Consider the following 27,947-nt stretch of genomic DNA (forward strand, 5'->3'; position numbering starts at 1 on the left):
AAATACATGAAAGAGAATCATTTTATATATATATATATATAAATATAAATAAATGGTAAGATATACAAACAAAAGAAAACATTGATTCTCAGTTATTCAGTGTTATTCATCAACACGTTTAAACAAAACGAATTCAAAGCAGGTTCAATTAATTGGAATCACAACATTATTGATGCAAGTAAACTGGGTATGGAAATTGTTCTGAAACTGGACTGTATCTTTGCCTTCTGTAATAACGGTGTCAGCTGAGACACAACCACTTCCTGATAACTATGACACTTCAAAATGCTGATAGTAGTATGCCAGACCTCTCGATGGTAAACCGTACTCTATGGGTGACATACAGAGACAAGGCTGGACTGACTGAACATAAAAACACATTGCAAAACCCACTCTCCCCTGAGAAGGAGAAGGGAATCACACCAGTGATGCGCAATCACTTAACTTACTCGTCTTATAACACTTCTTATAAGTTAATAGTTATAGCTAACCTTTCAAAGGGCTGCCAAAAAGACTGCTGAGGTTGAACAAAACAAAACACACCAAATTTGACCCAAAAATACTGATTTTTCTTTATTTTTTTTATGTAAACTGCTATAAACATTATTGTAGAAAATTTCACACTAACCATAATAAAATGGATTTGAAGAATTTGTTTGCATTGTGAATAAATAAAAAGGACTGGATAGAAATTCTGAAATCTGTCAAAATTGAATCAAGGCATTTTGGACATTGCTGATGCACATTACACCAAATGACACATTTCTAGCATTCTCTGGGACTTTTATTGAAGCTTCATTACATTTCTCTCAGTAAGGGTGATCACAAACATATTGCATAATGTATCTGAGAGCATACCACGTCTCCCTTGCAGTGGAAACGATCTGGTTGGCAGGCAGGAGGAATCCATATTCACCAGTGTCACGCAGCTCAAAAGCAAAGGAATATTTGATGCCACGGTTGTAAGCCCAGTCAACACTTGCACCACTAGCTGGTTCTGAAAAGAAACATGCATTTTGCAATACTGAAACCACTAAAAATCATTCTCATTACTGCAAAACGCACTTTTTGTAACCTATACTTTTAAATGTGATATTCTGTGTCTTGGTAAGTGGTTAAAACAGATCCACTTACCAATAATGTGGAAGATGCTTCCAACTTTATAAACAGTGCCATGCCAGGAATTGAGGGCTTTGCTTGCCTGTGTGGCCACATCATGCTAGAAAAAACACACACACACACACACACACACACACACACACATTATATCTTTATAAACAGTGCCATGCCACAAGATTCAGAAAGCCAAGGAGGTTTATGGGAATAGATTTGTTACCAGTTCAGTCCGGTCAGGAGCATCGGTGCCACTGTAGCCATACGGATACATTAAGAGCTGCTTGTAAGAGTGAAGGGTCATGAAGGATTTGAAGTTGCCGTGGCTCATAATAAAATCTGCAATGTTTTTCACTTCAATCTCAGACTGAGCAGAAGGACCCCGGTAGTCTTCAGCGCAGGGGTCATCGCTTGCTCCAGGACCTGGAGAAAATGTAGACACATTTAATAAAGCAAAGTAATTCTGATCTGTTGCAACAAAAGAAAACAAAAACATGAATGTACCACCAAATTCAGCATCCCAGTTTCTGTTGAGATCGACACCGTGGCATTTGGGGTTAGAGGTCGCAGACCGGCTCTTACGCCACAAACGGTAAAACTCCTAAGGTAATGTTAATTAGACATATATGCAATTACAAAAGCTTATAAAATGCTTCTAAATATTTGTTTGTGCTTTACGCAAACCAGTGAATGGCTGCTTACATTAGGAGAGCGGTGAGTGAAGACATATCCATCAGGATTGGCCACAATCATCAAGTAAATATCCATTTGACTAAGGATACTTGGCACAGGGGCACGGTTTTCCTTAAAGTCTGTGGCAATCTACAGAAACAAAAAGTTTAGAATGTTAAAAAGATATTTAAAATAATAATAATAATAATAATAAAATTTAAAAAAGTACATAAAAGTACATAAAAAAAGATCTTGCAAAAAATTTCATTGCTCTCTTTCTGGAAAATGTAAAAATAAAAAATAAAATGAAATAAAATCTTGCTAAAAAGAATCTCTAAGCATCCATTAATTAATGGACCTTTTACCTGACAGTTGGCATCTTAAACAGCATTGCTGATATTTTATTTTTTAATTTTTTAAATGGAGCTCATGTATAAGAGCAAGTGAACTACAAAAACTAAATGTGCTGGCAAATATCATCTTTCCTGTCAGAAAAGAAAAATAGGAAAACAGCTCAGAATCTCAAACAAACTAAAACAACCTCAAACTATAATTCTTCACCAATCTCACTCACCCTGTCAGCAAGCCACACTGCAGTAGCATGAGAAATCCACTCCCTCGCATGGATTCCAGCATCAATCCAGATTGCAGGTTTTTTCTCTCCACCAGTGCTGAACTGGATGCATTGTAAATATACAAAAAAAATCAGGTAGTGATACATAGATATTAGACTGTAATCTGAGTTTATAATCATATCATCTGTTTACCTTCAAGACATACATAGGACGGTTCTCATAAGTGCTGCCAATATTCACTTTAGTGATCAGATTAGAGTGACTTGCAACAAGAGTGTCCATAAAATTGTAAATCTGAAAGGAATAAAAAGAAATTCAGATGTTTCGTTAGGTTATAAATATGGTTATACGTGGATTTTTCCAAAAGTCAGTCGATGTACTTACAGTCTCCAGGTCATGATAGGCAGCAAAGTTGAAGCTCTTGGTCTGGCGTTCCACGTCTGCATTGCGAACCATTTCTTCTCTCTCTCTGACCAAATGTTCCTGAGACACAGAAAAACTTATGAATTACTGAAAAATCACAACTATTGAAAATTATGGGATTATGATCAATGGTTGATCTTCTTCTTTAATAATGTTATTCTTATTTTATATATAGATTTTGGTAAATAACTCACTTGCACATTGTTGATTATGACAGTGAAAGGGATGTTGTTTTTCTTGAGGAAGTCCTTGAGAGCATACAGACTGGAGTGAGACACACGGATGTCAACAGGTTGCTCAGTAGAGACGGCATGAGTCCAGAAATCCAGCTAGAGGATCACATAATACATATTCCACAATCTGAAAGATTTCCATGTCATACTGCACATGTATGATCAAACGGAAGTTAAAATATGTCAGCAGGGATTTAACAGATACCCCAGAATCCACGTCTCTTTCCAGCTTTTTCAAAATCTGGATGTGATTTTCAGATTCTGCATTAATTCTGAGAACTTGGTCTCTATTAAGAAAGAAGAAAAAAAGACATTTTAAGTAAGAAACAAGGCTGACATTCATTAATAAGTCATAAAAGAATAAAAAAGTATCTGAACTTACCCATTAAAGAGCTCCTCGCAGTGAACTGCTGCCAAGAGCGCAAAGACTGCTAGATAGAGTCTCATGTTCTCCTGTTCTGGGAATGATCTCTGCTGTAGGTCTCTTTCGTTTAGAGCTGCTCTTATACACTAACAGACATATGTTGAGTTCTCAGTAATATCAGTGCTGATGCAGGTTAATGTGACTTCTGTCACCTGATGCAGCCAATCTGCTCCAGGTGTGCATTGCTTTGTGTTTCTCAGTGAAAAAGGAAGAAGAAACAGGAAAAAGAAAAGTTTCAACTCACATGAAATCCACTTTATAGCGAGTATAAATCAAGAGTGAAAGATACTAGTCTTCAGAGCTGCTCATGTCAAGGCCGAAGGTCAAGATGAGAGATTATCTGGGTTTCCGCTAATTTACCTAGTTTCAAACTTTTAAATATATTCAGCATTAATTGGATTTTAATCAATTCTTTAAATGTGCAAACAATGACAATCAAATGCTAGCCTTTAAAAAGTCATTCAGAAAAATATGTCTGGTACTAGGAGACATAGCATGTGGTCCAACCTGTTTTTATACAGTCTATGGCTCCAACAGGGTTTCCCATTGAGAAAATGACCTTTTATCGTAATATTTAGTCTTGGACGTGTAATAGGATTAAATATATTTTCTTGCAGTTGTTCTCAATAACAACTTTTTTAAGAATTAATAACCTACTGCACACAGTAAGTCATAAAGTCTGTTTGAAGTCAAAGCTCAGACAAGAAAATGAAAAAAGGGCGGAGCCTTAACTCGGGCGTGACGCTTGAAATCACGTGCCCCCTTCATCCTCGTCAGCTGACGCTTGGCGGAACTGTAGTTTAGTCCTGCAGATTTTAGTAATATAAACATAGTTTAGTTTAGTAAGTTAGTGTGAAATATTTCCTTTGATAAATCTCTCTTAAGATCGCAGTCAGTGCCTTAAAAACATCAGCCATGGCGCTCAGCGATGCCGCCGTACAGAAACAGGTAAGAAAACCAGAAGTTCAAAGTTTATTTAATTAACTGTTAAACATTATATTTCAGGTCAGGTGGTCTAAATTATAAAACTGTCTGTTGTAAGTCTCATTACACGAATACACTGCACTTTTGAAATCCAGGCACAATTACAGGCACAAATCTGATGCAGTACGTTTAGGACACACATTTTATACTGTATATGTTTTATAAACTAATAATAATAACTAATAAATAAATAAATAAATATTTTGGCATACTCTGAACTGATATTTAGATAACTGTCATAAACAATTTTTTAAGAATGTGAAAGTGATTGTCTTGTTTTAAAATCCACTTTAATCATAGGATTATATTTTAATAATGCTAATGTTGTTTATTATATTTGTTGTGAATTATATTTTGTTTGTAAGGTGCCCTTAAGTGTTTTAAAAGGCGTATATAAATAAAATGCATTATGTTATTAATATTTATTGTCTTGTACTCGTAGCTAGGTATCTCTTTATATTCCATTCACTTTGAGGAGGACAAAGGCATCTCAAATCTAGATTGCATTAATTAATATTGTGTGAGTGTTTAATGCTGTGTATTATGAAGGCAAAAGAGGAAATCTCTGTCCTTCAGTTGTCCAGCACACATCCATGGACTTTCCCAACAGCTCTGATGCAATACTTTCAGTCTCATTTCTCATTTCTCATCAGCTTTTAATTTATTACATCATCTCAATGAAGGATCCGAGGGGCTTGGAAACTCTTACATTGTAATTATACCTTGCTTTTTTTCTTTTACTGACACCGAACTCCTTGCATCTCTCCAGATCAAACACATGATGGCCTTTATTGAGCAGGAAGCCAATGAGAAGGCAGAAGAAATAGATGCAAAGGTAAAGTATAAATGCAGTGATTAGCAGAAGTGCATGAATATGGTATGCATTTGTCTAGAGCATTATGTGTCTTGCGGCTTGCAGGCAGAAGAAGAGTTTAATATCGAAAAAGGACGCCTGGTACAGACTCAGAGGTTGAAGATAATGGAGTACTATGAGAAGAAAGAGAAACAGATCGAACAACAGAAGAAAATGTGAGTCTTGAGTTCTTTAAATGAGTGACACGAGATTATTTCTTTAATAATGTCTCCATTCAAATCCACAGCCAAATGTCAAATTTGATGAACCAGGCCAGACTGAAGGTACTCAAAGCTCGTGATGACATGGTTAAGGTATGAGGAGTATGTAATGTTGACATAGTTCTATAGTTTATACTTGGATAGAATTGCAAGAAATCTCATGTGATTCTTTGCAGGATCTCCTTAATGAAGCACAACAACGGCTGGCCAACATTGCCAAAAACCCAAACGAGTACCCAACACTGCTGGAGGGGCTGGTGTTACAGGTCAGCTGATTTCCACTTTAAATAAATGCTTATTATTCATCAAAGTAGCACAGGTTCCAAAAAATATTAAGCAGCATAACTGTTGATACAGTACAGTAGATAATAAATCAGCACACCAGACTGATTTCTGAAGACTGCAGTAATGATGCTGAAAATTCAGCTTTGCCACCACAGAAATAAACGACGTTTAAAATATATTAAAATAGAAAACCTTTATTTAAATTGTAATAATATTTCACTATATTACCGTTTTTTTCTTGTATTTATTACTTTTATGATTAATAACTCTTTTATTACCTTTTATTTTTGCCTTGGCAGGGATTTTATCAGCTGTTGGAGCCCAAGGTTATAGTTCGGTGCAGAAAGGAAGATGTAGCGATGGTGCAGGTGAGCTATATTAACATCATATTCTTGCATGTGAACTATACAAACCTTCTTCATTTTTAAAGAGGTTGATATACCTGTTCATAATAGGCTGCTGTTAAGAAAAACATCCCTATCTACAAAGAGACAGTAAAGAGTAATATTGAAGTGCGCATCGACGAAAACAACTTCCTGCCCTCTGACATGTAAGATCACGTTTATATTCAGTTTTGTTAAAAAAGGCTTATTTATACATAATTAGATGTGTTAACTGTTCATGCTTGGCATCCTCAGCTCAGGAGGTGTTGAAGTCTATAACGCCGATGGCAAAATCAAGGTGTCCAACACACTGGATAGCAGACTGGACCTTATAGCGCAACAGGTAGAGAATCCAATCACATTGTAGAACAGGAAGAAACAGGATAAAAGCTGTTTGTTGTATTCAGGTCCTCACATCCTTGGTTTTTCTGTTTTCACAGATGATGCCTGAGATCAGAGTGCAACTGTTTGGTCCCAACCAAAACCGCAGGTTTATGGACTAGTGCTCTGCTGCTAAATGTACTTTAGTGGTTGTTAGGAGAACGGTGTAATTCAAGACCCCTGATAAAGTGACAAGGTTTGATGGGAAGTTTTATTTTTTTTAAGGTCACTTTCGGTTTCTGTTGCAATTCAACTGATCATGTTTCACCAATAATTTGCATTCTCTCTTTCTTTTGTGTGTTTTTCTTAAAAAAAAAAACAAGTCAAAGAAAGTGGTTTAAAATGAAAGGCTTATCATGTGTGCTTATGTTACCTTATACCTCTCCTTTGAGTGTTTCTTTAACGCTTTCTGTTTGAAAATCATGCCATCTGTAGTGAAAGTGGACACCTGATATCTAATCTCAGCATGTTTGAACAAAAAGCTTTAAGCACTCAGGAATTTACATTGTTTTTGCTTTAAATGTTGTTAGCTAAGCTAGCAGCCTTTCAGGTTTTCCCTGGAAAAGGGAAACCCTCATTCGATGTCTTAAAAGAAAATATGGATGCCTCTGTGCTTGTTTGTGTGTTTTCATTTGTAGTACAACTGCATTATAGCACAGAGAAGTAAATCAAATATATTTTATTTATATTTTGAAGCATTTCTGTGCCCATTACAGTATAAACAAAACATTGCTTGTTGGTTACATCAAGTCAGAAATCTGACAGAGGCTTAAAGATGGTACATATACCTCAAACATTACAAATACGCTGCCCTCTTGTGGAATTCAAATACACGAGATGTAAATTAGCATCAGTTGTGGTGCACAAACAATGTTTTGTATATTCAAATGACTCCAGAGCATGTTTTCAAGAAACTTTAAAATGCAAAAGCTCTTCAGTGATTTGATAAGCAGAGAGGTCTATATCAGTCTTGCATATTTAATACAGATTGCTTGTTGTTCATTACAGTTATTTAGTATAACATATGAATATGAAACCTCTGAGATATTTTCAAGTCTTGTCTTCCAAGAATATGCCACTACATATGTTTAAAAATATCTCTTTCTTGGTATTAAAATACTGTATTTGAAACACAAATATCTTAGATTTGGCTGCTATCGTTTCTTTTTACAGAAGTCCACTCAAAATTAAACTATTCAAGATCTCATTTCTCTATTTTTCACTGTACCTTTTTCTACCGAATGTGAAAAACACTCCAGCAAAATCAGTTCTCTACATAAGAAGCCACTGGTACTTATAAATTGTTATTTTTCAGTGAAAAACTTGAGTGGGAAAGATAAGGCTTTGTTGGATTTTTAATTTTTTGTGCACTCAACAAAATCATTTAAAGAAGCATAAAAAAATATTAGGTCAACATTATATAACCTACAAGGAATTTTGTCCTGCAGAGGAACATATAATAGAAGGACAAGGCCTCCGCTGCAATGTCCAGCAGTCTCTTCACGAGTAGAGACTGACATTTACTGAGAGACGAGAATTAAAGCAGCAGCCAGAATAGGTCAGCAAACACTAAACCCAGTTTGCTATTATTTTTCGCTGTTTAAATGGTGGTAATCAGCAGTAGAAAGCCAAAACATAAATTTAGATGATACAGATACATCTCAAGTTTGATTCAGGTCTCCTCTCTATGGAAGCCCGTTTTTGCCACAGAATAAAAAATGTAAAAGGTAATTATGACTTTTTATCTCACAATTGGGATTTTGGAATTCTGAGTTTATATCATAATTCAGACTTTTTTCTTGTAATTCCGAGACATAAACTCAAAATTGTGAGATAAATTACCTTTTTTATTTTTTATTCGGTGGTGAAAAAAAAAATGGATTGTGAAATGTAAACTCAGAATTCAGAGAAAAAGGTCCCTATTTTGAGATGTGTAAACAGACTTTTATGGAAAAAAGTCAGAATTGAGATATAAACTCAGAATTCTATGCATAAAAATTGTGAGATATAAACAAAATAAATATTGTCAGAATTATTCATAATAAGTGTGAAAAATAAAAAAATTAAGTATTATAATTATTATCTGATGGTGAAAAAAAAAGTAAAAAAAAAAAAGTTGTGAAATGTAAACTCAGAATTAAAAAAAAACAAGTCCCATTTTTGAGATTTAAACTCAGAATTCAGAGGAAAAAGTCAGAAGTGCAAGATATAAACTTATAATTGTGAGACAGAAACTTGGAACTGCAAGAAAAAGTCAGAATTGCGAGATGTAAAGAGTTGCAAGCTGTTTCCTCACAGAATTGTGAGATAAACACACAATTACCTTTTTTCAATTTTTATTTGGTGGCGGGAAAAACAAAACAGAATTGTGAGATGTAAAATCAAAAATCTGAGCATGATTCTGACTTTCTTTCTTAGAACTGCAAGGAAAATGTCTGAATCATAAGATCAAAAGTTACAATTATCATTGTTTTTTATTCCTTGGTGAAAATGGGCTTCAATACCTTTCTAAATACACATTGACCCTGTTCACAAATGATGAATTGATTATCACGAATCATGTTGGCTTAAAACTGATTGTAGCTATGAGCTTTAAAGACATAAAAACAATATTAATTCGACAAAAAACGCTTTCAGATTAGTCAGAACAGGACCCTGTCTTACCTAAAGAACCTTATTTGTAGTTTTTAGGTACTTAAACATGGTTAGTGTGCAATATAGGCTTTTATGTTAGTGTTACACAACCCTCATCTGTTCTCCCAAAGTGTCTGAACCTCCTTTGGTTGGGTATGTGAATTTCCCTCCATATTTACCTCAACACAAATAAAGTCAGGGAGCTTTTTTTATCATTCATTTGATCTTCTTTTAGCCACGTCTTCCTTCATCTCTCATCTTCACCCCTTGGCCCATGTAGAAACAGTACTGTGTGTATGATGACTGAGGTAACGTCACCTGCCGCTATCCCAGCAGCCCCAGCACGTGCTCGCCGACGCCCAGGAAATACACGCCCTGAGCGATGCCAAAGAGCGGAGCAATGACCAAAGCTCGACACGCCGCTCCTTTAAGAAACGCAGATGGTCCTTCTCGTTTTAAAACGCGCCTGTGGAAGAAAAGGAGAAGTGATTGCCATATAAATAACATGATACATGAATATGGAAACTATATAGTACAATTTAAGAAGTCAATACATGCAAATATAAAGCTTACTGTACGCAGTCGATGATGCCTCTGTAGGAGTCCTCTCCTTCCCCCTTCTGTAAAGTCTGTAGACGGGTCTTTATAACTGAAAATGATAAATATTAATAAATTAATATTTTTATGATTTTAAAATCTGGTTTCCCAAATGCAGGTTATAACAGAGCTGCACAGTAGTTAGTATAATTTATTTCCAAGAACTTTTTTTTTTTTTTTTCAAACAGTTCATTTCAAAGAACTGTTTAAAAAAAAAAAAACTATTCTTAAATGCAGTGCTAATTGCTTGTTTATGAATTTATTTAATATAAAAAAGAAAACCATAATCTGAAGTAGGATATTAAAGCCACATGTAGGATATCTCATTTAAGTTTTATTAAAAAATATATTTATTATAATTTAATTTGTCCCAATTCAGCTTGTCGCGGCATGATTCACTACATAAAAAATGTAAAACTTTAAATAAAAGTCCAAATCTGAATATAAGTCTACAATGAACAACACTAATCAATTTATAAATACTCAATTTACACTTGTGAACTTTTAAATTATTAAAAAGTATTTGTTGACTCGGGAATACGCTATAAATAATTCAGATCCATGAACAGAATGGTCAGATTAGTTTTGCAAACCAGTTTAACTGATTTATATAAAAGTTCTGATTCCAAAAAAAAAAAAGAGAGAGAGAAAGATTTGTTTAATAATCAACATTGATACTGTAGAGGTTCCCTTGGGGAATTCATGTTTATGGCTGATTTGTTTAAAAGTTTCAAAATAGAAAAAAACTCAAATTTCTCATTTTGAAGTTGCTGTTTTTTTGTCAGTTAAACATGCTTTATACTCTCCTTAAAAAAGTTAAACATCAGGACTAATTAAAGGGGTCATATGATGCTTTTTTAAAGATCATTAGTTTGTGTATTTGGTGGAACAGAATGTGTTGACATGCTTTAATGTTCAAAAAACACATTATTTTTCAAATACTGTACATTATTGTTGGTCCTCTATGCCTCGCCTTTCTCAAACGTGTTGTTTTCTACAAAGTCCCTCCTTCCGACAAGCGCAGTCTGCTCTGATTGGCCAACTGACCCAGTGCATTGTGATTGGCCGAACAACAAGCCACAGATGGTTAAGACAGCTGACTCTGTGATGTGACCCTGTCTTTCTCTCTCTCTCTCTCTCTCTCTCTCTCTCACACACACACACACACACACACACACACACATGATGCGTAAAACTCCGCATTTGAGCAGTCAATAGCAAATACTTAAACTAATATCAAAACATACTTACAGTAGCTGATTCTGAAGCGCCAGATTGTCATAGCAAAGTCTGAATTACCTCACGAAACGGTCTTCCATAAAATGCGTTGCTGTTCTGTTGTAAATAATCTTAAAGATTCATAAATGCATTTATTTTCGGAAGGCCAAAAAAGTGATTTTGCTTTCGCCTAGATACACACAGCATCTCCCTGACATGGCTGCTTCAACACTAACTGCGGTTACTGAAACCACACCTTCTTTCTTTGCGTAAACATTTGGGCAGCATGACGTAAATATTTCCACATCGTGACGTAGAGATGTGGGGGTGTGTTTGAATGAGGCGTTTTAGGTGGGCGTGGCAGAGTCTTAACTTTGATAAATAATATCTCTTTGGTTTTGAGACTTCAGTCTTTGCAACTTCAGGGATCTTATCTATGCACATTCAGCTTGTAACACTCCAAAGAGAAAAGAAAACTTGAAATTGCATCATATGACCACTTTAAGTGATGAAAAACTGGGTGATAGGTTTCCTGTATTCTAATTATGAGCTTCTAAACAATGTAATGTTGCAGACAGTACTGCCAAATCTTCAAATAGAGACACTGAAGCAGCTGCCAGTGTTTCCACTGTCCAAATAATCCTTCTGTACCCTTCACTGATGTTTTAGGCAACAAAGAATTGTCTCTTGGATGATTCAATAGATGTAGAGACGAGCTATAAACAGTATGCTTTCTGAATAGAACTTGAAAGCAGACTTTGCATGTTCTTCAAAGCAAATGAAGTGTTTCAGTCTACATATCACTGCAGGATTCTACAGCATTTAGGCTTCACTAATTAATCACTCAGAAACAAAAGACTCATTCTGTGCCTTTATAAAATGCTGGGAGTGACCTAGTTAGGGAACAGTTTGGTAAAAATGTACTCATAATTCATTGCAAAAAGATCTTTTTAAGTGATTAATTTGATTAAGCTTCAGTACTAGAAGTAATCAGTACTTTTTAAAGAAATGTTAAAAATATTTTGAGTACTTGTGCAAAAGACTATAGAAGTACAAAAATCAATGTATATGTTTAAATCAATATGTGTGGATACATCCGTTTAGTTATTTATTTTTTCGCCTACACTGACAGATACAAAAATCTGTCATTGCAAATATGAGGAATACTGACAAATTTAGCATTCCCTTATATTAAATTAATCACATCTATTAAATCCAGTGCTGTAAAAATGCAGTTAAATGCAGTAAAAAAAAAACAAAAAAAAAAACATATATATAAAGTGTTAAAGGGTTACTCCACCCCAAAATTAAAATTTTGTCATTAATTACTTACCCTCATGTTGTTCCAAACCCATAAAAGCTTTGTTCGTCTTCGGAACACAATTTAAGATATTTTGGATGAAAACCGGGAGGCTTATGACTGTCCCATTGACTGCCAAGTGAATAAAAGTGTCAAGGTCAGGAAAGTATGAAAAGCATTGTCAGAATAGGCCATCTGCCATCAGTGATTCAACCATAACGTTATGAAGCGATAAAAATACTTTTTGTACACAAAGAAAACAAAAATAATGATTTTATTCAACAGTTTGTCTCCTCTGTGTCTCTCCGCATCACCGTAGTACCATTTTGGAGAATAACCACTGAACGCAAACTGTGTGTGCTATTCTGTGTCAGCTGTGATACAAGGATACATTTTCTACGTGTATTTACGATTTGATTTGAACAAAAACAGCGCATCCTTGCAGTGCAGCTGTCACAGAAGAGCGTATGCTGCTTGCGTTCAGCTCATATTTTCCAAAATGCCAATACAGTTATGTGGAGAGACACAGAGGAGAAGAATTGTTGAATAATGTTTTTTTTTTTTTCTTCTTTGCATACAAAAAGTATTCTCGTCGCTTCATAACGTTATGGTTGAATCTCTGATGGCAGATGGACTATTCTGACGATGCTTTTCGTACTTTCCTGGAACTTGACACTGTTATTTATTTGGCAGTCTATGGGACAGTCTCAAGCCTCCCGGTTTTCATCCAAAATATCTTTCATTGTGTTCCAAAGATGAACGGAGCTTTTACGGGTTTGGAACGACATGGGGGTAAGTGAATAATTACAAAATTTTCATTTTGGGGTGGAGTATCCCTTTAATTGAAATAAGGCTGAAATAAAATAAACAATAATATTTAATATATAATACTTAATAAATATTAGGTAAGAAACTTTAACTAATAAATAAATAAACAAACATACAAACAAAAAGTTGGCAACTAACTGAAATGAAGTAAAAAAATAATAATTGAGTTGAAATCCTAAAATACCAAAATAAAAAATAAAAAATAAATAAAGCTAAAGCTAAATATAAACTAAACTAATAAAAATGACAAAAGCACATAAATTACTTTAACATAAACTAAAATTAAATTGAAAACTGAAAATACAAAAATAAAATCAAACTCAACATAATCACAAATAGAATATTATATAAAATACATATATTGATAAATATACTAGTATATAAATAATATTAAATAATAATAATAAAATAACACTTATTAATCGTCACTTTGTTTTTCTAATGTTTCTAGCTACTAATGAGAACTATAAATATATATGCAGTAGGCAAGTTTGGATTTATAATACTATATAATATATATATTTATAATACTATATAATATATATATATATATATATATATGGATATACGATTTACTATATATTATATAATTACATATATTAAATATATATACAAAAAAAAAATATTTAGTGTCCGTTAGCCATACAAAAACCATAACAACTGACTATGAACACCCAACAGTTTCTCAGCAGCGCATGATTCTTAGAGGCTTGGACAGCTCTGACTAACTGAATGGGACATTTATCTGCGTACATTTCCAAAGGAGAGAGAGCAAACTGTGTTCCTCTACTCCTCTCTTGCCTGCATCTCACCGTCCAGGGGAGTGACAGCTACTGCCGCCACTGAGCCGGCCGTGCAGCCAGCCACGAAAGACTGCAGGAAGGGGGCCCGCTCCTGGGGGTTGCTATGGCGATCCTCAGTGCGGCCCACGGCGTTGAGGTTGGCGAACAGTGGGAAGTAGATCATGGAGAACGGGACATCCCTGCACAGAGAACAGACACAGAGCCACAGAATGTAGACATAGCTGCAGGACCTTATTGATGAGTCGTGATTGATCGCGGTGTCTGATTAGTTTTAGTCTGTAAATGTAAAACGTGAAAGTGTGAGTGTAGAAACAACAGATTGGGTTCTGATTAGAATTCCATTAAGAAGAGAATTCCGTCTTACGGTTAATTAAAAGCTATGAATAACAGATCAGAACTGACAGCTGGCAGGTTACATCAGTTCAGCTGGGATTACATCACAGACTGCGGGGGAGGGGCTGTTCGGATAGGTGAGTGGGTTTATTTGTGTGGGAGGTGTTAAAGGTGAAAGGTCATGTGACGTATATCCATCCTTTTATGTAAAAAAAAAATTGTGTGTTTGCTGAGAGAGCAATCACTTAAGTTAGTTAAAACAGCACATCACTGAAGGTTTGCAAAAGACATAGATATTGTTTGGCTAAAATAGCTTAGTTATTTGACTTAAAGGGATAGTTCACCTTCAGTTGGCCCCCATTGACTTACATAGTGTCTTTTTTCCATACTATGGAAGTCAGTGGGGACCAGCAACTAAAGGTGAAGTAGCCCTTTAGGCCAAATAACTAAGCTATGTTAGCTGTTTGCAGATTCTGTTATTATTTATAAGGCTGGCATGTGGTCCAAATCTTTACGACTTTCTTTCTTCTATGGAACATAAAAGTTCGCATTTTTAAAGAATTCCTTGACTTCTGTTACAATATAATGTAAGTGTATGATGATTGGGCTCTCAAAAGACACCAAAGAATTTTATAAAAATTGTCCATATGACTCATGCACTATATCCTAAGTCATACAATAAATTTGTTTGATGAACAAACCAAAATTGAAGTTGTTATTCTATTAAAATCTTCAGTAGGCATGTCCGATTCATGAATTAAGGCCGATTCACACCAACGAAGATAATTAAAAGGATAAAGTTCCATGTCATAATTATAATGAATACAACACACAGGAAAGATTTCACTGGAATCACTTCAGAGCTATTTTTGAGTAATAAAAACATAGACAGCCAATCAGAACCACTCAATTTTAAAGAGCTCAAGCATTTAAAGAGACAGACAACATACGACTACTGTATACTGATGTAGACACTAATCTAGATATCTTCATAGTTAATATTCTTGGCGTGAACGGACCATCATAAAATCAAAACTGACAATTTTATTTTATTTTATTTTATTTTATTTTAATGCAATATTGCAGTGTTAATTATAAATGATTCATCCATGCACAACATTGTTGATCTAGTTCACAAAACCAATTTGAATGATTTGTGTACAAATCAGACTGATTCGATTCTTGATTTCTAACTGATTCAGTGAACAAGTCATAAAGGCTGACCGGAGGGAAAGATTTTAATGAATAACAATTTAAAATAGAGTCTTTTCATGAGTAAATTATGATTTTTATTGCTTCAGAAGAAGCACAAGTCCTGTGAATTACATTTACAGTGCTTTTGGTTTCTTTTTTTCACCTTGAAGGCTCCATTACCAATATGTTCGAAACTGATCCTTTTATGTTCCGCTGTAGAAACAAAGTCATGCAGGTTTGGTGGAGTAAATGAGGACAGGCTTTTCATTTGTAAGTGAAGTACTCCTTGAAAACATCAAAAACATTCTTTATTGTCCATATTCCTATTGGTTATATGGCTGATTGTGTGTTACCTCATCAATGTAGCACCTGCACCCTTATAAAGTCCCCTGAGGCCTCGAGTCTTCAGTAGCTCCAGGGTGATACGGGTCGCTGAGGGTTGAGAACGGGCGTTGGTGCCCGTCTGTGCTGCCCGAGAGGCAACCAGCGAGGGGGTCGGACCAGTGGCAGAGGCAGAGGCAGTGACAGTCCGCTGAGCAGCTTGTGAAGACAAAAGTGGAGAAGTTAAAACTCATATCTTCAATATCATCTATATATTTTATCTTGTAGTGTAATGAAACTGGAGCTGCTGTTCGGTGGAAACCATTCTACTCAAACAGCTTATTTCTGGCTAACCTTTGTACTTAGTAAGGCATCCTAAGATAGAGGCCTACATACCTTGGATGACACTCACGGGAGCATAATAAACACACTTACCCAACCTTCCAGCATCCTGCAGTTGTATTTTTAGCATTTCCATGGGGGTGGTGACTACCACCTGACAGGTTCCAGCTCCACAGCCCGCAAGGATTTCCCCCCACAGAGCTAATTTTCTGTGGGTGACAGATACAATGACAGATGGGGCAGATGAGAGCATGATCATTATTGCATTTACCAAAGAAATAATTGCTTAGATTAGTCAGCTGGTGACCCAAATGTCTCTGTGGAATAGCTTATAGATAATGTTTTCTAAGGTCTTTGTTAAGAAGCATAGTAAAAGTTGCCTGCACTGTTTTCCTAAAACAACTATTGAATCCACACTCTACTGAGCCAGTCCTTTTCAGCAGATGAGAAACGTCCAACACAACCAGCACAGCCCGACACTCAAACAATTTACTCTAATTAGCCAATTTATTTTAGTGAATCAGAAACATACAATGCAACCAGTGAGGTTTGATTTCTAAAAAATGACTAATGAGCTGATTCATTTTAGTGAATCAGTAACATACAGCACAACCAGAGCTGTCCGATTCCTGAACATATGACTCTAATGAGCTGATTCATTTTAGTGAATCAGTAACATACAGCACAACCATAAAAGTCCGATTCCTGAACATATGACTCTAATAAGTTGATTCATTTTAGGGAATTTGAAAAAAATACAGCACTATCAGAGCGGTCAGATTCCTAAATATATGACTCTAGTGTGCTGATTCTTTTTAGTGAATGAAAAACATACAATGCAACCAGAGCAGTCTGATTTCTAAACAATGACCCTAATGAGCTGACTCATTTTAGTGAATGAAAAACATACAGTAGAACCAGAGCCATTGTGTTCTACAGTAAAATGAAAGTCATACAGGTTTATAACAACATGAAAGTAAGTAAATGATGAAAGAATGTTAATTTTTAGGTGTATTATTCCTTTGATTCCAATGTGGCCGTTCTTTTCAGTGAATCAGAAACATACAGCGCAACAAGTGCGGTCCAATTCATGAATGAATTAGCCAATACTTTTAGTAGATCAAACACATATTGCTTTCAACTAATTGTGAGACTTAATTTAGTATAGCTTGTTTAGACAAATATCATATGTGGGAGTGTTGCAGAAACCTGTTTGAAACAGCTCCGCTAGTGTTGCAGAATTGTTTTTTTTTTTATGTTTTAAACTGTAATGAGATGCTTGCTTTTATAAATGGTTAAAAAGTAGTGGTTACCCATCTTTGGAGAGCTTCTGTCTGAAGACATCATTGGCAGCCAGTTTAATGGCTTTCTCTGGAGTGACCAGTGTAAGATTTACAGCTGCACCTGAGAAAAAAAACGTAAAGTGAAATTCTGAGAACATAAACATAAGCAACATATCCCAGAACATGTCAACAATTAAAACTATTAATATTTGAACACTGTCCTCAATATCAGCAGGAATGTGCAGCATGGTGGTAAATTAAATTTTGATTTTAATTTTGAGTCAGTACAAGTCAGCACTAGACAAGAAAAGAAAGTTCATACCGCGGTACATGCCAAAGTAGCCCTCCATTTTGATCGTCTTTGCCAAACAGTCCAGCCTTCATAACAAGACAGAAATGTTTTGACATAATTAATGCAATCTGGTTGTGAAATATGCTAATTGAAATGTAATGCAATAACAATTCATTATAAAATATCCCTAACAAATGCATTATAATGTTGTATTCCTTATTAATGTAATTTAACAACCAGAATAAATCTCTTAAACACCGAAACCGAAATGTTCTCTATGTCTGTGTATAATGAACAGCCAAATTAGACATTCACAAAGAATTCTTAAGAGGAGTGTGTAATGTGCAGAAGAAAGAGCTTTAAACCTAGTAGCCTGTCTCTTGCTCACAAACCACTTGGGTATTTCGCTTGTTACATAAGTGTACAAAGAGCTCCTTACGCACCATCACTACAAAGAGTACTTCTCTTCATCTCAATGGTATCAAACATGCATAAAGATATCTTAAAGCAAGCTACTTAAAAAGGGATGAAAAATCATTTGGGAGTTTGAACAGATCAAAGCTGCAAAAGCATGTGACTCAAGCTGTTTTGCATCTTCTGAGTCATTCAGTAAAATCTGGACAAAGTCCTCCGCCTAGAGTAAATCACTAAAACATGCTGCGTTCGCGATTCACTTTATTTTAGTGAAACCATAAGACGTTGTTTTTTAGATTCAGAAATGTTTTTAAATACAAGTAGACACAGGGCCATAAGAACTTTCAGTGCAATGCAAAAAATTCATGGATGTTAAAGGATCTCAATGCAACCACAGATTCCAATTAAGAACCTTTATTTTTAAACTGTACCTTCAAATCAAGAGACCCCAAAACAAAGCGGGGGATAGTTATTGGACCTCATAAAGATGTAGAACTCACATTCCACCATAAACACGTGCACCCTGCTGGTTTTGGAGGCGGGTCTTGGCGAGATCAATGGGAAACACGCAGGTCACACCCACCAGTCCAGCCACGCCCCCATTAATCAGCTTAGCAGGGAGGCTGTGAACACCAGGAAACGAACACGCACATGCAGGACAAAAACCACACACAAAAACATGTCGTATAACGGCTTAGATGGATCTCAAATGGTATATCTGACATAAGAGGAAGTGGAAAGTTTACCTCACTTTCTTCTCGGCCATTTTGGCCACACTTTAACTGATTTCCTCCAATTCTTCTCTCTCTGCTGCAAACGTGTCAGAACAATCCGTCCACGACCCACCCGGGCCAGCTTTCTGGCACAGTGTGCCAACCTTCACACCCTTCCTTTTAGGATGAACAGCCACTCTTTTGTAAAAATAAATCACCTTGGAACTTGCTGTTAACCAAGAAACAAGAGAAATACAATTCAGGATAGTTATGATTCCAGAATTACTTTTTAGAATAACACGCAATATTTCTGGAATAAAAAAAGACTTTCCATTGCTTGCATAATCACAGATTTTACAGTCTGAATAGTGCTTTTCTATGGTGCACAAACAGAGAACATCCTCCTTCCTAAAGTCTCTCTAATCTTGCTTCTAATGAGGTTGTGACCTCTTAAATTAATCTAGAGAAGAGAGCTAACAGTTGAGGGGCTTATCAACATGATTTCCTGTTCCTCAACACAGTATCAACAACGTTTGTAAAAAAGATGTAAATATAGACATCTTATAGAAAATCTTACGTCAGTATATCAGTGTTTGTAGTTTTCTAGAGTAGATGAATGTAAAGTATTGTAAACTTTATTTGAGTAGTTGACATTTTCTGGTGAAAATTTACACAAGTAGAAGGAAATCTCTAAATCTTCCAGTGAACAAAATATTTAAAGTAACTCTTTATAAAAAGCTTATAGTAGTTAATGTTGGTTTCTACATTGATTAACATGAACTGACAATGAACAGTACATTGGTTACAGTGTTCATTTTTTTTTATTTAATTCATTATTATTTATATCTCAGTCAACATTAGATAATAAAAATACAACTGTTCATTATTATTTATATCTCAGTCAACATTAGATAATAAAAATACAACTGTTAGTTCATGTTATCTTGGTTCCATTAAATTATATTATCATATACAACTTTTGATTTTAATAATATACTGTTACTATTAACATTGACTAAAATATTGGTAGTTCATGTTAAATAATATTGTTAGTAAATGGAACTTTACTGTAAAGTGTTACAAAATTTAATCATTGAAATATTCATAAACTGCAAACATATCAATTACAGAAATGAATTTGAAGTTTAAAATAGTTTTGAATGGAAGTTAAACTTAAAATTTCTTCTTCTACTCATTACTGCAGGATTTCTTTACACTTTTTTCATCGTGTCACTCTTTTCCTTGCTTTCTCTTTTCCCTCACTTGTCCTAAAGTCCCTCTCTCATAACCTTACTCTCGTGTATGTTTCCATTAACTCTCACCTCATTGGGGGTATCCTTCTCTCTTTTCCTCCGGCATACTCACATCCTCCCTTTTCTCTGTCCCTCTCTCTTCCTCTCGCTCTGTCTTTTCTGGAGCCCAGTGGCATTCTGAGCATGCCTTTCTCTTCAGCACTGCTTTTTTTCAACCCTGCTCTATTCATACCCCTCCACTGCCAAAACACAGACAAGTGAGATCTGGCCCTGAGCACTCCCTCACTAAGACTTTCCACAACTACCCCAAACAGATCCCACCTCACGCAAGCATGCATATTTGACCAATTCACAAGTTTGAGAGAATGATTATCATGTTCTCACCTCTGTCAGTGCATTGACCGGTCGGATAAAACCGTCCACTTCCCCCTCTGCACGCTGACAATGTGTGCAGCGGCCGTAGTCAGGCACAAGAGATCCGACAGAGCCAGCCGCCACTCAGGGGCCGTTGCACAAACACAAGCATTGTCCCTCGGTGATTAAGTCCCTCCCTCTTGTGGCGACTCCCAGTGACATCGACAGGGAATGAACAGCTTTCCACTAATGAAACTTGACACACATTCACACATATACACACAAACACAAGCATGCACATTGCATTACACAACTTCATCTGAGCATATGCTACTATTTGGGAACAACATTTTTCAATTATTCATATGAAGGTCTTGATATACAGAAAAATAGAAAGTATATCTTATGATATATTAACAAATGATTTAACAAAAATGATAAACAATAAAAAATTTAGACTAAGGGCTATTTAGACCTTAAGGACAGACAGACAGACAGACAGACAGACAGATAGATAGATAGATAGATAGATAGATAGATAGATAGATAGATAGACAGACAGATAGATAGATAGATAGATAGATAGATAGATAGATAGATAGATAGATAGATAGATAGGCACACCGACAGTGTGTGTTACATGTCAACAGGGGGCGCTGGATCCTTACATTGAACACCAATTTGTTATTAACATCATTACAATTAGTCAAAAGGTACTAGTTTTAAAGACTCGTGTCATTCTGATGTTTTTAAAAAAGAATAATTCGATCTTAGGACGTTTTAGTCCATTTATGTTCATAATCACTATGCCAACAGCACTATTTAAAAACAACTTTATCTTAGTAAATTACAGTGCCAATCAACTTTTGTGGGTAACAAACAACAGCCACAATAGAGCTACTAAATAACGACTTATTTTAATGGTACTACAATTAAACGTTAAACCAAACAAATAATTTACGATAGAAAAACTACTAATTAAACGCAAAATGTCAGTGTAATGTATGATCATCCTATCTGTCGTTCACCTCTAGATCATCGATTAGATTCTCCAATAATAACAACAGAGCAACTTCCCTTCCAACGAAATTCAAATGTGTGTGCATTCCCTTTAAATGACCGTACCACTTCATGAGAGGGTAAGACACCTGACCGCAAAACTGACTAACTGAGATATTTTGTCTGTCACAGTGACTCGATCAGGTCAGCTAGTTATTAGAAACCGCTAATGTTGTAAACAACAGATATCACAAAGGTTTAGTCTGATTTGTTTTGATACTTTATTTGTTTTGGTGCGCGGAAACCCCTCTCCCCGTGGCAGATGGTAGCGCCCAGCCCATCTGTTCTCCTCCTGTGAAACGCGGATTGAAACAGATTGTACGACTCTACGGGTCGCAATGGCTACTGCGCCGCAAGGACAACAAGTTTTACTGTTCAGTTAAACAAGTCCTATGTGAGGAACACGCCGGGCGGAATCGTCTTAGCCACACTTTTTAATGCGAGACACTCGTTGGACAACGGAAAAATGTCCCAGGGATGTATAACTTCTGTGGAGGAGATCCAGTCTTGGTGGGAAGTCCCCGCCATAGCGCACTTCTGCTCTCTCTTCAGGACGGCGTTCAATTTACCAGACTTTGAAATCGAGGTAAATTAATACCTGTACGCACTTACGCCTCCGTTTCCTTTCCGCCAGGTTCATTAAAACGAAACCAAACAAAACAAACTCAACTTAACCGCATTTCCCAGCCACATGACTTTATGTTTGCTACTTGAAACATTCACACTGTTAGTGAGTTAACATTAGTAATGGTACGCCAACGCAGTTCTCTGGTAGTGATACTGAAGAAGTCAGTTATTTAGCGTCGGTTTATATAATAACAGAAATAAACCGTCCAGCCAGACGACTACCCAAAACACTGGACGTGCTGACTCTTGTGTTTGTGATTCGTTTTTACTTCAAAATACGATTTTATTAAAGACAAGACTTGTTTTGTAAATGGTTAGTAGTGTTTGGTTTCGTCTTTGTTTATAAACTGCGTGACTGAGTTGGGTTAACGTTATATATTGTAGGCTAGACTTGGTTTCGCCTTGTTGAAGTTCAACACATTGTTAATATAAATGGTCTGTTCGTATTTAAGCGTTAAATTTAAGCAGTTTGAAGTCGTCTGTAAATACTCGCAAGACCTGTTCTCATTCTTTCATTTTGAGATTCACGCGTCGAATAAGATTGACTCAAACTTTCTCTAGTGACTTGATTAACTGGATCACCTGGGCTTGTTTTGCTGTGCTTTGTTGTTCAAGCTCGGTGCTTTGTTATAAACTTGAGCCAAGTTCATGATTATTGGGTTACACGTTTATTGTTGGATCACAGGGTGCCTTCGAATTGGTTTAGTTTGTCTGTTTTGTTTGTGTTATTGATTTAGTCACTTTACAATGATGCTGTAAAATTAGTCTTCAAGATGACCTGCCGATGTGAATGTAAGCCAGAATCCTTTAAATAGAGTCGTTTTTACATTGACACCTCATTTTTAACATCTTCCCCTTAACTCGCATTTGGAAACAACAGTGAATTTGTCACAGGCGTCAGTAAACTCGGTCCATCTCGACCCCCACATGTGTGAAACGTGCTGGTCACTGGCTTTGTTATTGCTGGAGGGATATGAGGTGCTGATCACCGCGTGCTACTTCCAGAAAAAAAGTTAAGTGGCGTGATCAATTGGGAATTTCACACTAGAGATCAACCAATACTGTCCTGTTTATGGCGGATTATTTTATGATAGATTATTATAAGTGTCTGATATGCAGAAATTAATTTTAATAGTTTTTTATTGACTCCGTAACTAAATAAACAATAAAAAGTTCATTATAATAACATCAATTATTACTGTTGAATAATAATAATCATTGAATTGTTATGCAGCTGCTGCTGTTAATTTTAGATTTATTTTATGCAGAATTTTGTTATAACATTTCTTGCTTAAGAATAAATTGCTGTAATTAAAAAGTCATTATTCAAACAATACTTTTAAATAAGTTGCTTTGCCTGTTGGTGCTATATTTCATAGACCAATGATGCCATTGATCAGTACTAATGGAGTGAATATTTGTTTAAAAAAGACAACAAGCCAATTATCGGTTTCTAATTAGTATGTTGGATGATTATGGTCATGTTTGATTTTTTTTTTTTTTGCAGCATCCATCTTTTTGCATGTTTACTATGTGGACAGTTTGGTAATCTTATTTAATGCAGTGATCGCAGATTACAGGCAGCGTGTGTCAATGCAGTGTCAAAGGATTTACATTCAGAGGGTGGGAGTCTGTGTCAGGCGCAAGTCATTGACCATTTTGCAATTCATCCTTGCATCCTAATTGCATTCAGTGTAGGTGTCCAAGGTCATTCAGCACAAAGGCTCTCAGTCCCACTTCAGTATCCTGGTAACTTCGCAGCCGTGCGTGAATGGGACTGTGAATAATCTAATCGGTTGCTTTAATCTTGTGATTGAGACGTTTTTCAAGTCATCCCTCACACTGCGCCAGTCTTGTATTGTAATCTCAATTGTCCCAATGCTTATTAGTGTTAGAGTGGCTATTGAACACGGTAAGGATTCTGTTGTCTTTGCATTTCCGCAGAAGGTTGAACATGTTTTGACATTGTAAATCCTTGAGTTCAGGTGCAAAAATGTTGAATTGAACATTTTAATTTTCTTGCATCCACTTTGTATCTTTGGATTTCTGTCAAACTTTGTCATCTCATTTGCGTGAGCCAGTCAACACAAGTTGATGGGAATGTAATCAAAGCAGATTTCCCGGCAACTCGCCCAAAGATGATTTGGTGATGCATCGGCTTAGCCGACATTTTCATGTACCTCACTTGTTTGTTTTCAGCCCTTGTTGATCTTATCCGGGGCCATGTCTAAAAAAAGCAGGTGGATAGTTCAGTAAATAGAAAGCAAATCCAGTTGTAAGAGGATACAATGTCTTTTACGTAGGAGAAAGCCTACCTTATAAGGTGGCTGTATGACTGGCTGTTTCTCTTAAATGAACAGATTAACTTTGCACGTTGATTTTTCTCATTCCCCTGATTTGTCATGTAGCCCTTAACAATCTCAACCTGTTGAATATTTGTTCATCAGTTCAATCAAACTCTGACTTCTGAACATTTTATGATAATTAAAAACAGGGAAAGCATCTTGTTTTATCAAACGATCTTGCATTATTTTGCCATAATAAGGCTGAAAACCACTGAACGATTGAATTTGCTGATGAGTGTCACAAGCTTTGTGTGTCGAACACAGTGGATATTACAAAGGCAATGATCCAGTGTGAAGTTTAAGGTGTTGGCCAGCTCCTTTTCTTCTCTGGATCCATTCTGGGGGCTGACAATGGAGATTCTTCTTGGCAAGCTGACAAAACGGCTCCTTGCGCATTGTTCCTTGGTTACACTTCACAGTCGCGCTCCATATCTCTGCCCTAGATGAGAGAAGGGCTCGGCAGGAAGAGGCCTTATTCGCTTGGGCTCACTCCGTGCTCTTTGTCTGTGTGAAGCACGCTTGATTTCCTGGCAGTGTGGCTGTGAAACGAGCCCTGAAATCCCACCACCTCCAAGAGCTGAGAGAGGCCGTGTCCTTCAGGATGTCCCCCCTCACCCCTCATACACAAACACAGCCAGAGAACCGAGCCAGCCGACTCCACACAGAGGATGAGAGTTGGTGTTTTGTTGCTTGTCTGTTTTCATATGTCTTCATTATCAATTTGATGGCGTCTAGAGAGTGGGTGGATAATTGATCTGTGAGCATTTGTTCCAAGCGTTTGTCTCAGCAAAAGATGGGATCGGGACTTAATTTAGTTTCTGAATTGATTATATTTGGTGGGCAAAGTCAGAAGTGTGGGGAGCTAGAGAAAGACAAGCTCATTGAGCTGATTACTCAAAGTTTTCATTTTAAGGAACCAAGCATCACACGCACTCTTTAATTGTGTAAGAATTGACCGTGGTTGCATAAATACGATCCTTTTAGTAGATTTGCAGCCATTTACATTTCTCCTAATCCAGGTGCCAGTTTGTTGACATTCATTTTTCCACTACAGTTCAAAAGTTTGGGATTGGTAAGTAATTTTTTGTTTTAGAAAATTGTCTCTTATGCATTTTGGCTGCTTTTATTTGATCAGAAATACAGTAAAAAAAAAAAAATCAAATCTCACGATTTAAAATTCCTTTGATGCAAAGCTGAAATTTTAGCATCATTACTCCAGTTTTCAGTGTCACATGATCCTTTAGAAATCATTCTAACATAATGATTTGCTGCTTAGGAAACTTTATCATCACCATTAATGTTGAAAACTGTTGTGCTGCTTAATATTTTTGTAAAAACCGTGATGCATTTTTTTTTTTTTGAAAGATAAAGAGCAGCATTTATTTGAAATGGAGATCTTTTGTGAAGTTATGTATTCATCATTTTAATGTTTCTTTGATGAATAAAAGTATTAAAGAGCCCCATTATGCCATTTTTAAGGTTGCAAATATTGTTTTAAGAGTCTCCTAAAACACGTTTACATGCATGCAAGGTCAAAAACACGTTAGTTTTCTCAAAACACGTTAGTCTCTCTAAACCCCTCCTTTCTGTGAGCTCTCACTGCTGTGATTGGTCAGATGGTGCAGTCCTTTTTGATTGGTCTACTGTGTACAGCGCATGTCTGAAACGAAACGCCCATTGCTATAACGGAATGACAGCCCTGGAGACTTGTCAATACATAGAAAATATGGTATCGATTGAACCTTACCAATTAGATCCGGAGTCCGATGATGAAGTGGTTGATCGACAAGAGACTGATTCGCAAGCACAACTGGAGCAGGATGTTACTCAGTGATAAGTGTCAAGTATTAACAAGTTTGTGGTAAGTGTAAGATGTGATAAAACAAATTTACTCTCACAGCGCAGGATACAGTGTCTTCTCGACATGATGTTAACCACACAGAAATTTTACTGTGTTTGTGGGCAGGTAAGTTGGCAACGTAGAATGTGGGCGGACATTATGGATTTGTTTTATTTTGTTTGGTTAGGTGGTAAAAGTGTGTTATTTTGTTTTCTGACGACTCATTTAGGCAATTGCAAGCTGACTCTAAATAACTTTATTTATTGTGCACTGTCGGCTTCACAACTTTGCAGATTTTTGTGTTTATGTTCACATACAGGTACATGACACACTGCATGAAAGGTAATATTCGAAAAGGCATAGCAGGGGCACTTTAATTACTTCAAACGAACACAATCTTACGCCAAACATCTGAGTAAATGAAATAGTCGCAACTATAAGTAGTCATATTTTAAAGGGATCATCGGATGCCCATTTTCCACAAGTTGATATGATTCTTTAGGGTCTTCATGAAAAGTCTATAACTACATATGGTAGTGTAAAACAACACCCTTGGTAGTATGGTTGTATGGTAGTGTAAAACAACACCCTTTTTAACCCTGTCAAAAACAGCTCTTTTCAGAGCAAGCCATTTTCTTGCATGCTACTTTAAATGCAAATGAGCTCTGCTCAACCCGCCCCTCTTTTCCCGAACTGCTCTCCGAGAGACGGTAAACTTTAGCCACATTCATTGTGAAATTGGCTAACTAGCACGTTATTAGGAAAGGTGATTTGCAAATAGTCATATAAAAAAAAAAACCATATACTTCTTCTGTAGGTGAATCTGGATCACGAATGATTCATGCGAACATAAACGCATTTAGGTAGATTGTTACAGGGGTTCTTGTAATTGCAACTGTATATCTCAATGTAGACTTTAGGCCTTAATCTCACAAAGTCTTTTTATATGTAGTTGGTAATGGTAATCCATGTCTATAATTCATTATATATGTTTTTGTTGTTGTTGTTGAAGATTCTCAAAGATTAAATTTTGACAGGGTTTGATGCTGTCATGCTTGTAATTGACTCTTCATTTGATCCTCTTGTGGCTGGACTCCTTTTACACAGGTTTGCTAGTTGTTTCTCTGTCTTTTCTAATGAGAATCTGTGACTGAGCCAGTTAATAATTCAGACTAATTACCGCTTGTCTCTGTCAGAGATCATATACGCCATTGTGCAAGAGCTCATTAAGCCTTTGTCAAGCTCTGACATAGCACGTCCACATGTTCACTGACAGCTGTTTGTCTCATCCATGATCTTTTACATGGCAGAATTTCCTCAGTGTCTTCCCAGTGGATTATCACGGACTCCCTCCCTTTCATCTTCCTCATCTCACCTTCAGCTCCGGGTACAAGTGCCCCCTTATGCTCTTTCCTCCACCCAACTTGGGGTTGTGTGTTCTGCCAATGTTGAATAGAGTCTCATTCACGTTCTCCTCGCACACTGCTGCTCCATCATTGGCCCTGGCATGAGCATGACTAAATCACAGATGGTGGCTTTCTTTGCCTCTCCCCCTGGAGAGCCGAGATGGTCATAACTGGGTGCTGGTGTTCGTCTGGGGCACCTTTTCTTTAGGGCCTCGCGCTGCTTGATTGTAAAGGGAGATTTAAT

At 36.4% G+C, this 27,947-nt stretch overlaps 4 protein-coding genes across 9 annotated transcripts in view; 2 read left to right on the forward strand and 2 right to left on the reverse strand.

The window, feature by feature from the left end:
- Positions 1–766: 766 nt before the first annotated feature.
- On the reverse strand, positions 767–3,635 carry LOC109106962 (carboxypeptidase A2-like). Its single transcript, XM_042752567.1, has 11 exons — positions 3,399–3,635; positions 3,222–3,303; positions 2,978–3,112; positions 2,745–2,843; positions 2,553–2,654; positions 2,360–2,461; positions 1,816–1,935; positions 1,618–1,714; positions 1,337–1,536; positions 1,135–1,219; positions 767–997 (listed from the first exon to the last, which is right to left on the reverse strand). The coding sequence occupies exons 1-11, from the start codon at positions 3,461–3,463 to the stop codon at positions 810–812; spliced, it is 1,275 nt and encodes a 424-aa protein (XP_042608501.1). The 5' UTR covers positions 3,464–3,635; the 3' UTR covers positions 767–809.
- A 559-nt stretch (positions 3,636–4,194) lies between these two features.
- LOC109106958 (V-type proton ATPase subunit E 1-like) lies at positions 4,195–7,684 on the forward strand. Its single transcript, XM_042752569.1, has 9 exons — positions 4,195–4,388; positions 5,194–5,259; positions 5,344–5,453; positions 5,525–5,591; positions 5,675–5,764; positions 6,083–6,151; positions 6,239–6,333; positions 6,422–6,509; positions 6,607–7,684. The coding sequence occupies exons 1-9, from the start codon at positions 4,356–4,358 to the stop codon at positions 6,667–6,669; spliced, it is 681 nt and encodes a 226-aa protein (XP_042608503.1). The 5' UTR covers positions 4,195–4,355; the 3' UTR covers positions 6,670–7,684.
- Positions 7,685–8,699: 1,015 nt separating this feature from the next.
- On the reverse strand, positions 8,700–21,542 carry LOC109107510 (mitochondrial glutamate carrier 1-like). Of its 4 annotated transcripts, none has more exons than XM_042753159.1 (11): positions 21,455–21,541; positions 20,457–20,681; positions 18,853–19,048; positions 18,607–18,729; positions 17,723–17,778; positions 17,431–17,521; positions 16,211–16,326; positions 15,808–15,994; positions 13,937–14,106; positions 9,755–9,830; positions 8,700–9,647 (listed from the first exon to the last, which is right to left on the reverse strand). In XM_042753159.1, the coding sequence occupies exons 3-11, from the start codon at positions 18,870–18,872 to the stop codon at positions 9,506–9,508; spliced, it is 981 nt and encodes a 326-aa protein (XP_042609093.1). In that variant the 5' UTR covers positions 18,873–19,048; positions 20,457–20,681; positions 21,455–21,541; the 3' UTR covers positions 8,700–9,505. The 4 variants fall into 4 exon arrangements, 3 of the variants coding, with proteins under 3 accessions (XP_042609093.1, XP_042609094.1, XP_042609095.1); XM_042753160.1 differs by having other exon boundaries at positions 20,457–20,672; positions 21,455–21,521; XR_006158606.1 differs by having other exon boundaries at positions 9,628–9,647; positions 13,878–14,106; positions 21,455–21,542.
- A 240-nt stretch (positions 21,543–21,782) lies between these two features.
- Positions 21,783–27,947, forward strand: part of LOC109106956 (cat eye syndrome critical region protein 2 homolog) — a 30,151-nt gene continuing 23,986 nt past the window's right edge. For all 3 annotated transcript variants that reach the window (XM_042753155.1, XM_042753156.1, XM_042753157.1), the window contains exon 1: positions 21,783–22,071. In XM_042753155.1, coding sequence (XP_042609089.1) covers positions 21,952–22,071 — 120 coding nt within the window. In that variant the 5' untranslated portion in view covers positions 21,783–21,951. The remainder of the gene's footprint in view (positions 22,072–27,947) is intronic.

The sequence above is a fragment of the Cyprinus carpio genome, chromosome B25 (assembly GCF_018340385.1).
Source record: "Cyprinus carpio isolate SPL01 chromosome B25, ASM1834038v1, whole genome shotgun sequence".
Taxonomy (NCBI): Eukaryota; Metazoa; Chordata; class Actinopteri; order Cypriniformes; family Cyprinidae; genus Cyprinus; species Cyprinus carpio.

Bases quoted from the DNA above. Each gene is read 5' to 3' on its own strand.
- LOC109106962 (XM_042752567.1), bottom strand. From the start codon at position 3,463: ATGAGACTCTATCTAGCAGTCTTTGCGCTCTTGGCAGCAGTTCACTGC. The intron at 3,304-3,398 runs GTAAGTTCAGAT...CTTTCTTAATAG, and splicing joins TGCGAGGAGCTCTTTAATGG to AGACCAAGTTCTCAGAATTA. The intron at 2,462-2,552 runs GTAAACAGATGA...CAATGCATCCAG, and splicing joins GTCCTATGTATGTCTTGAAG to TTCAGCACTGGTGGAGAGAA.
- LOC109107510 (XM_042753159.1), bottom strand. From the start codon at position 18,872: ATGGCCGAGAAGAAAGTGAG. The intron at 14,107-15,807 runs GTAACACACAAT...TTCTCTGTGCAG, and splicing joins GCAGGTGCTACATTGATGAG to GGATGTCCCGTTCTCCATGA. The intron at 9,831-13,936 runs GTGAGATGCAGG...TATCATTTTCAG, and splicing joins AGCTGTCACTCCCCTGGACG to TTATAAAGACCCGTCTACAG.
- LOC109106958 (XM_042752569.1), top strand. From the start codon at position 4,356: ATGGCGCTCAGCGATGCCGCCGTACAGAAACAG. The intron at 5,592-5,674 runs GTATGAGGAGTA...GATTCTTTGCAG, and splicing joins CTCGTGATGACATGGTTAAG to GATCTCCTTAATGAAGCACA. The intron at 6,152-6,238 runs GTGAGCTATATT...TGTTCATAATAG, and splicing joins AAGATGTAGCGATGGTGCAG to GCTGCTGTTAAGAAAAACAT.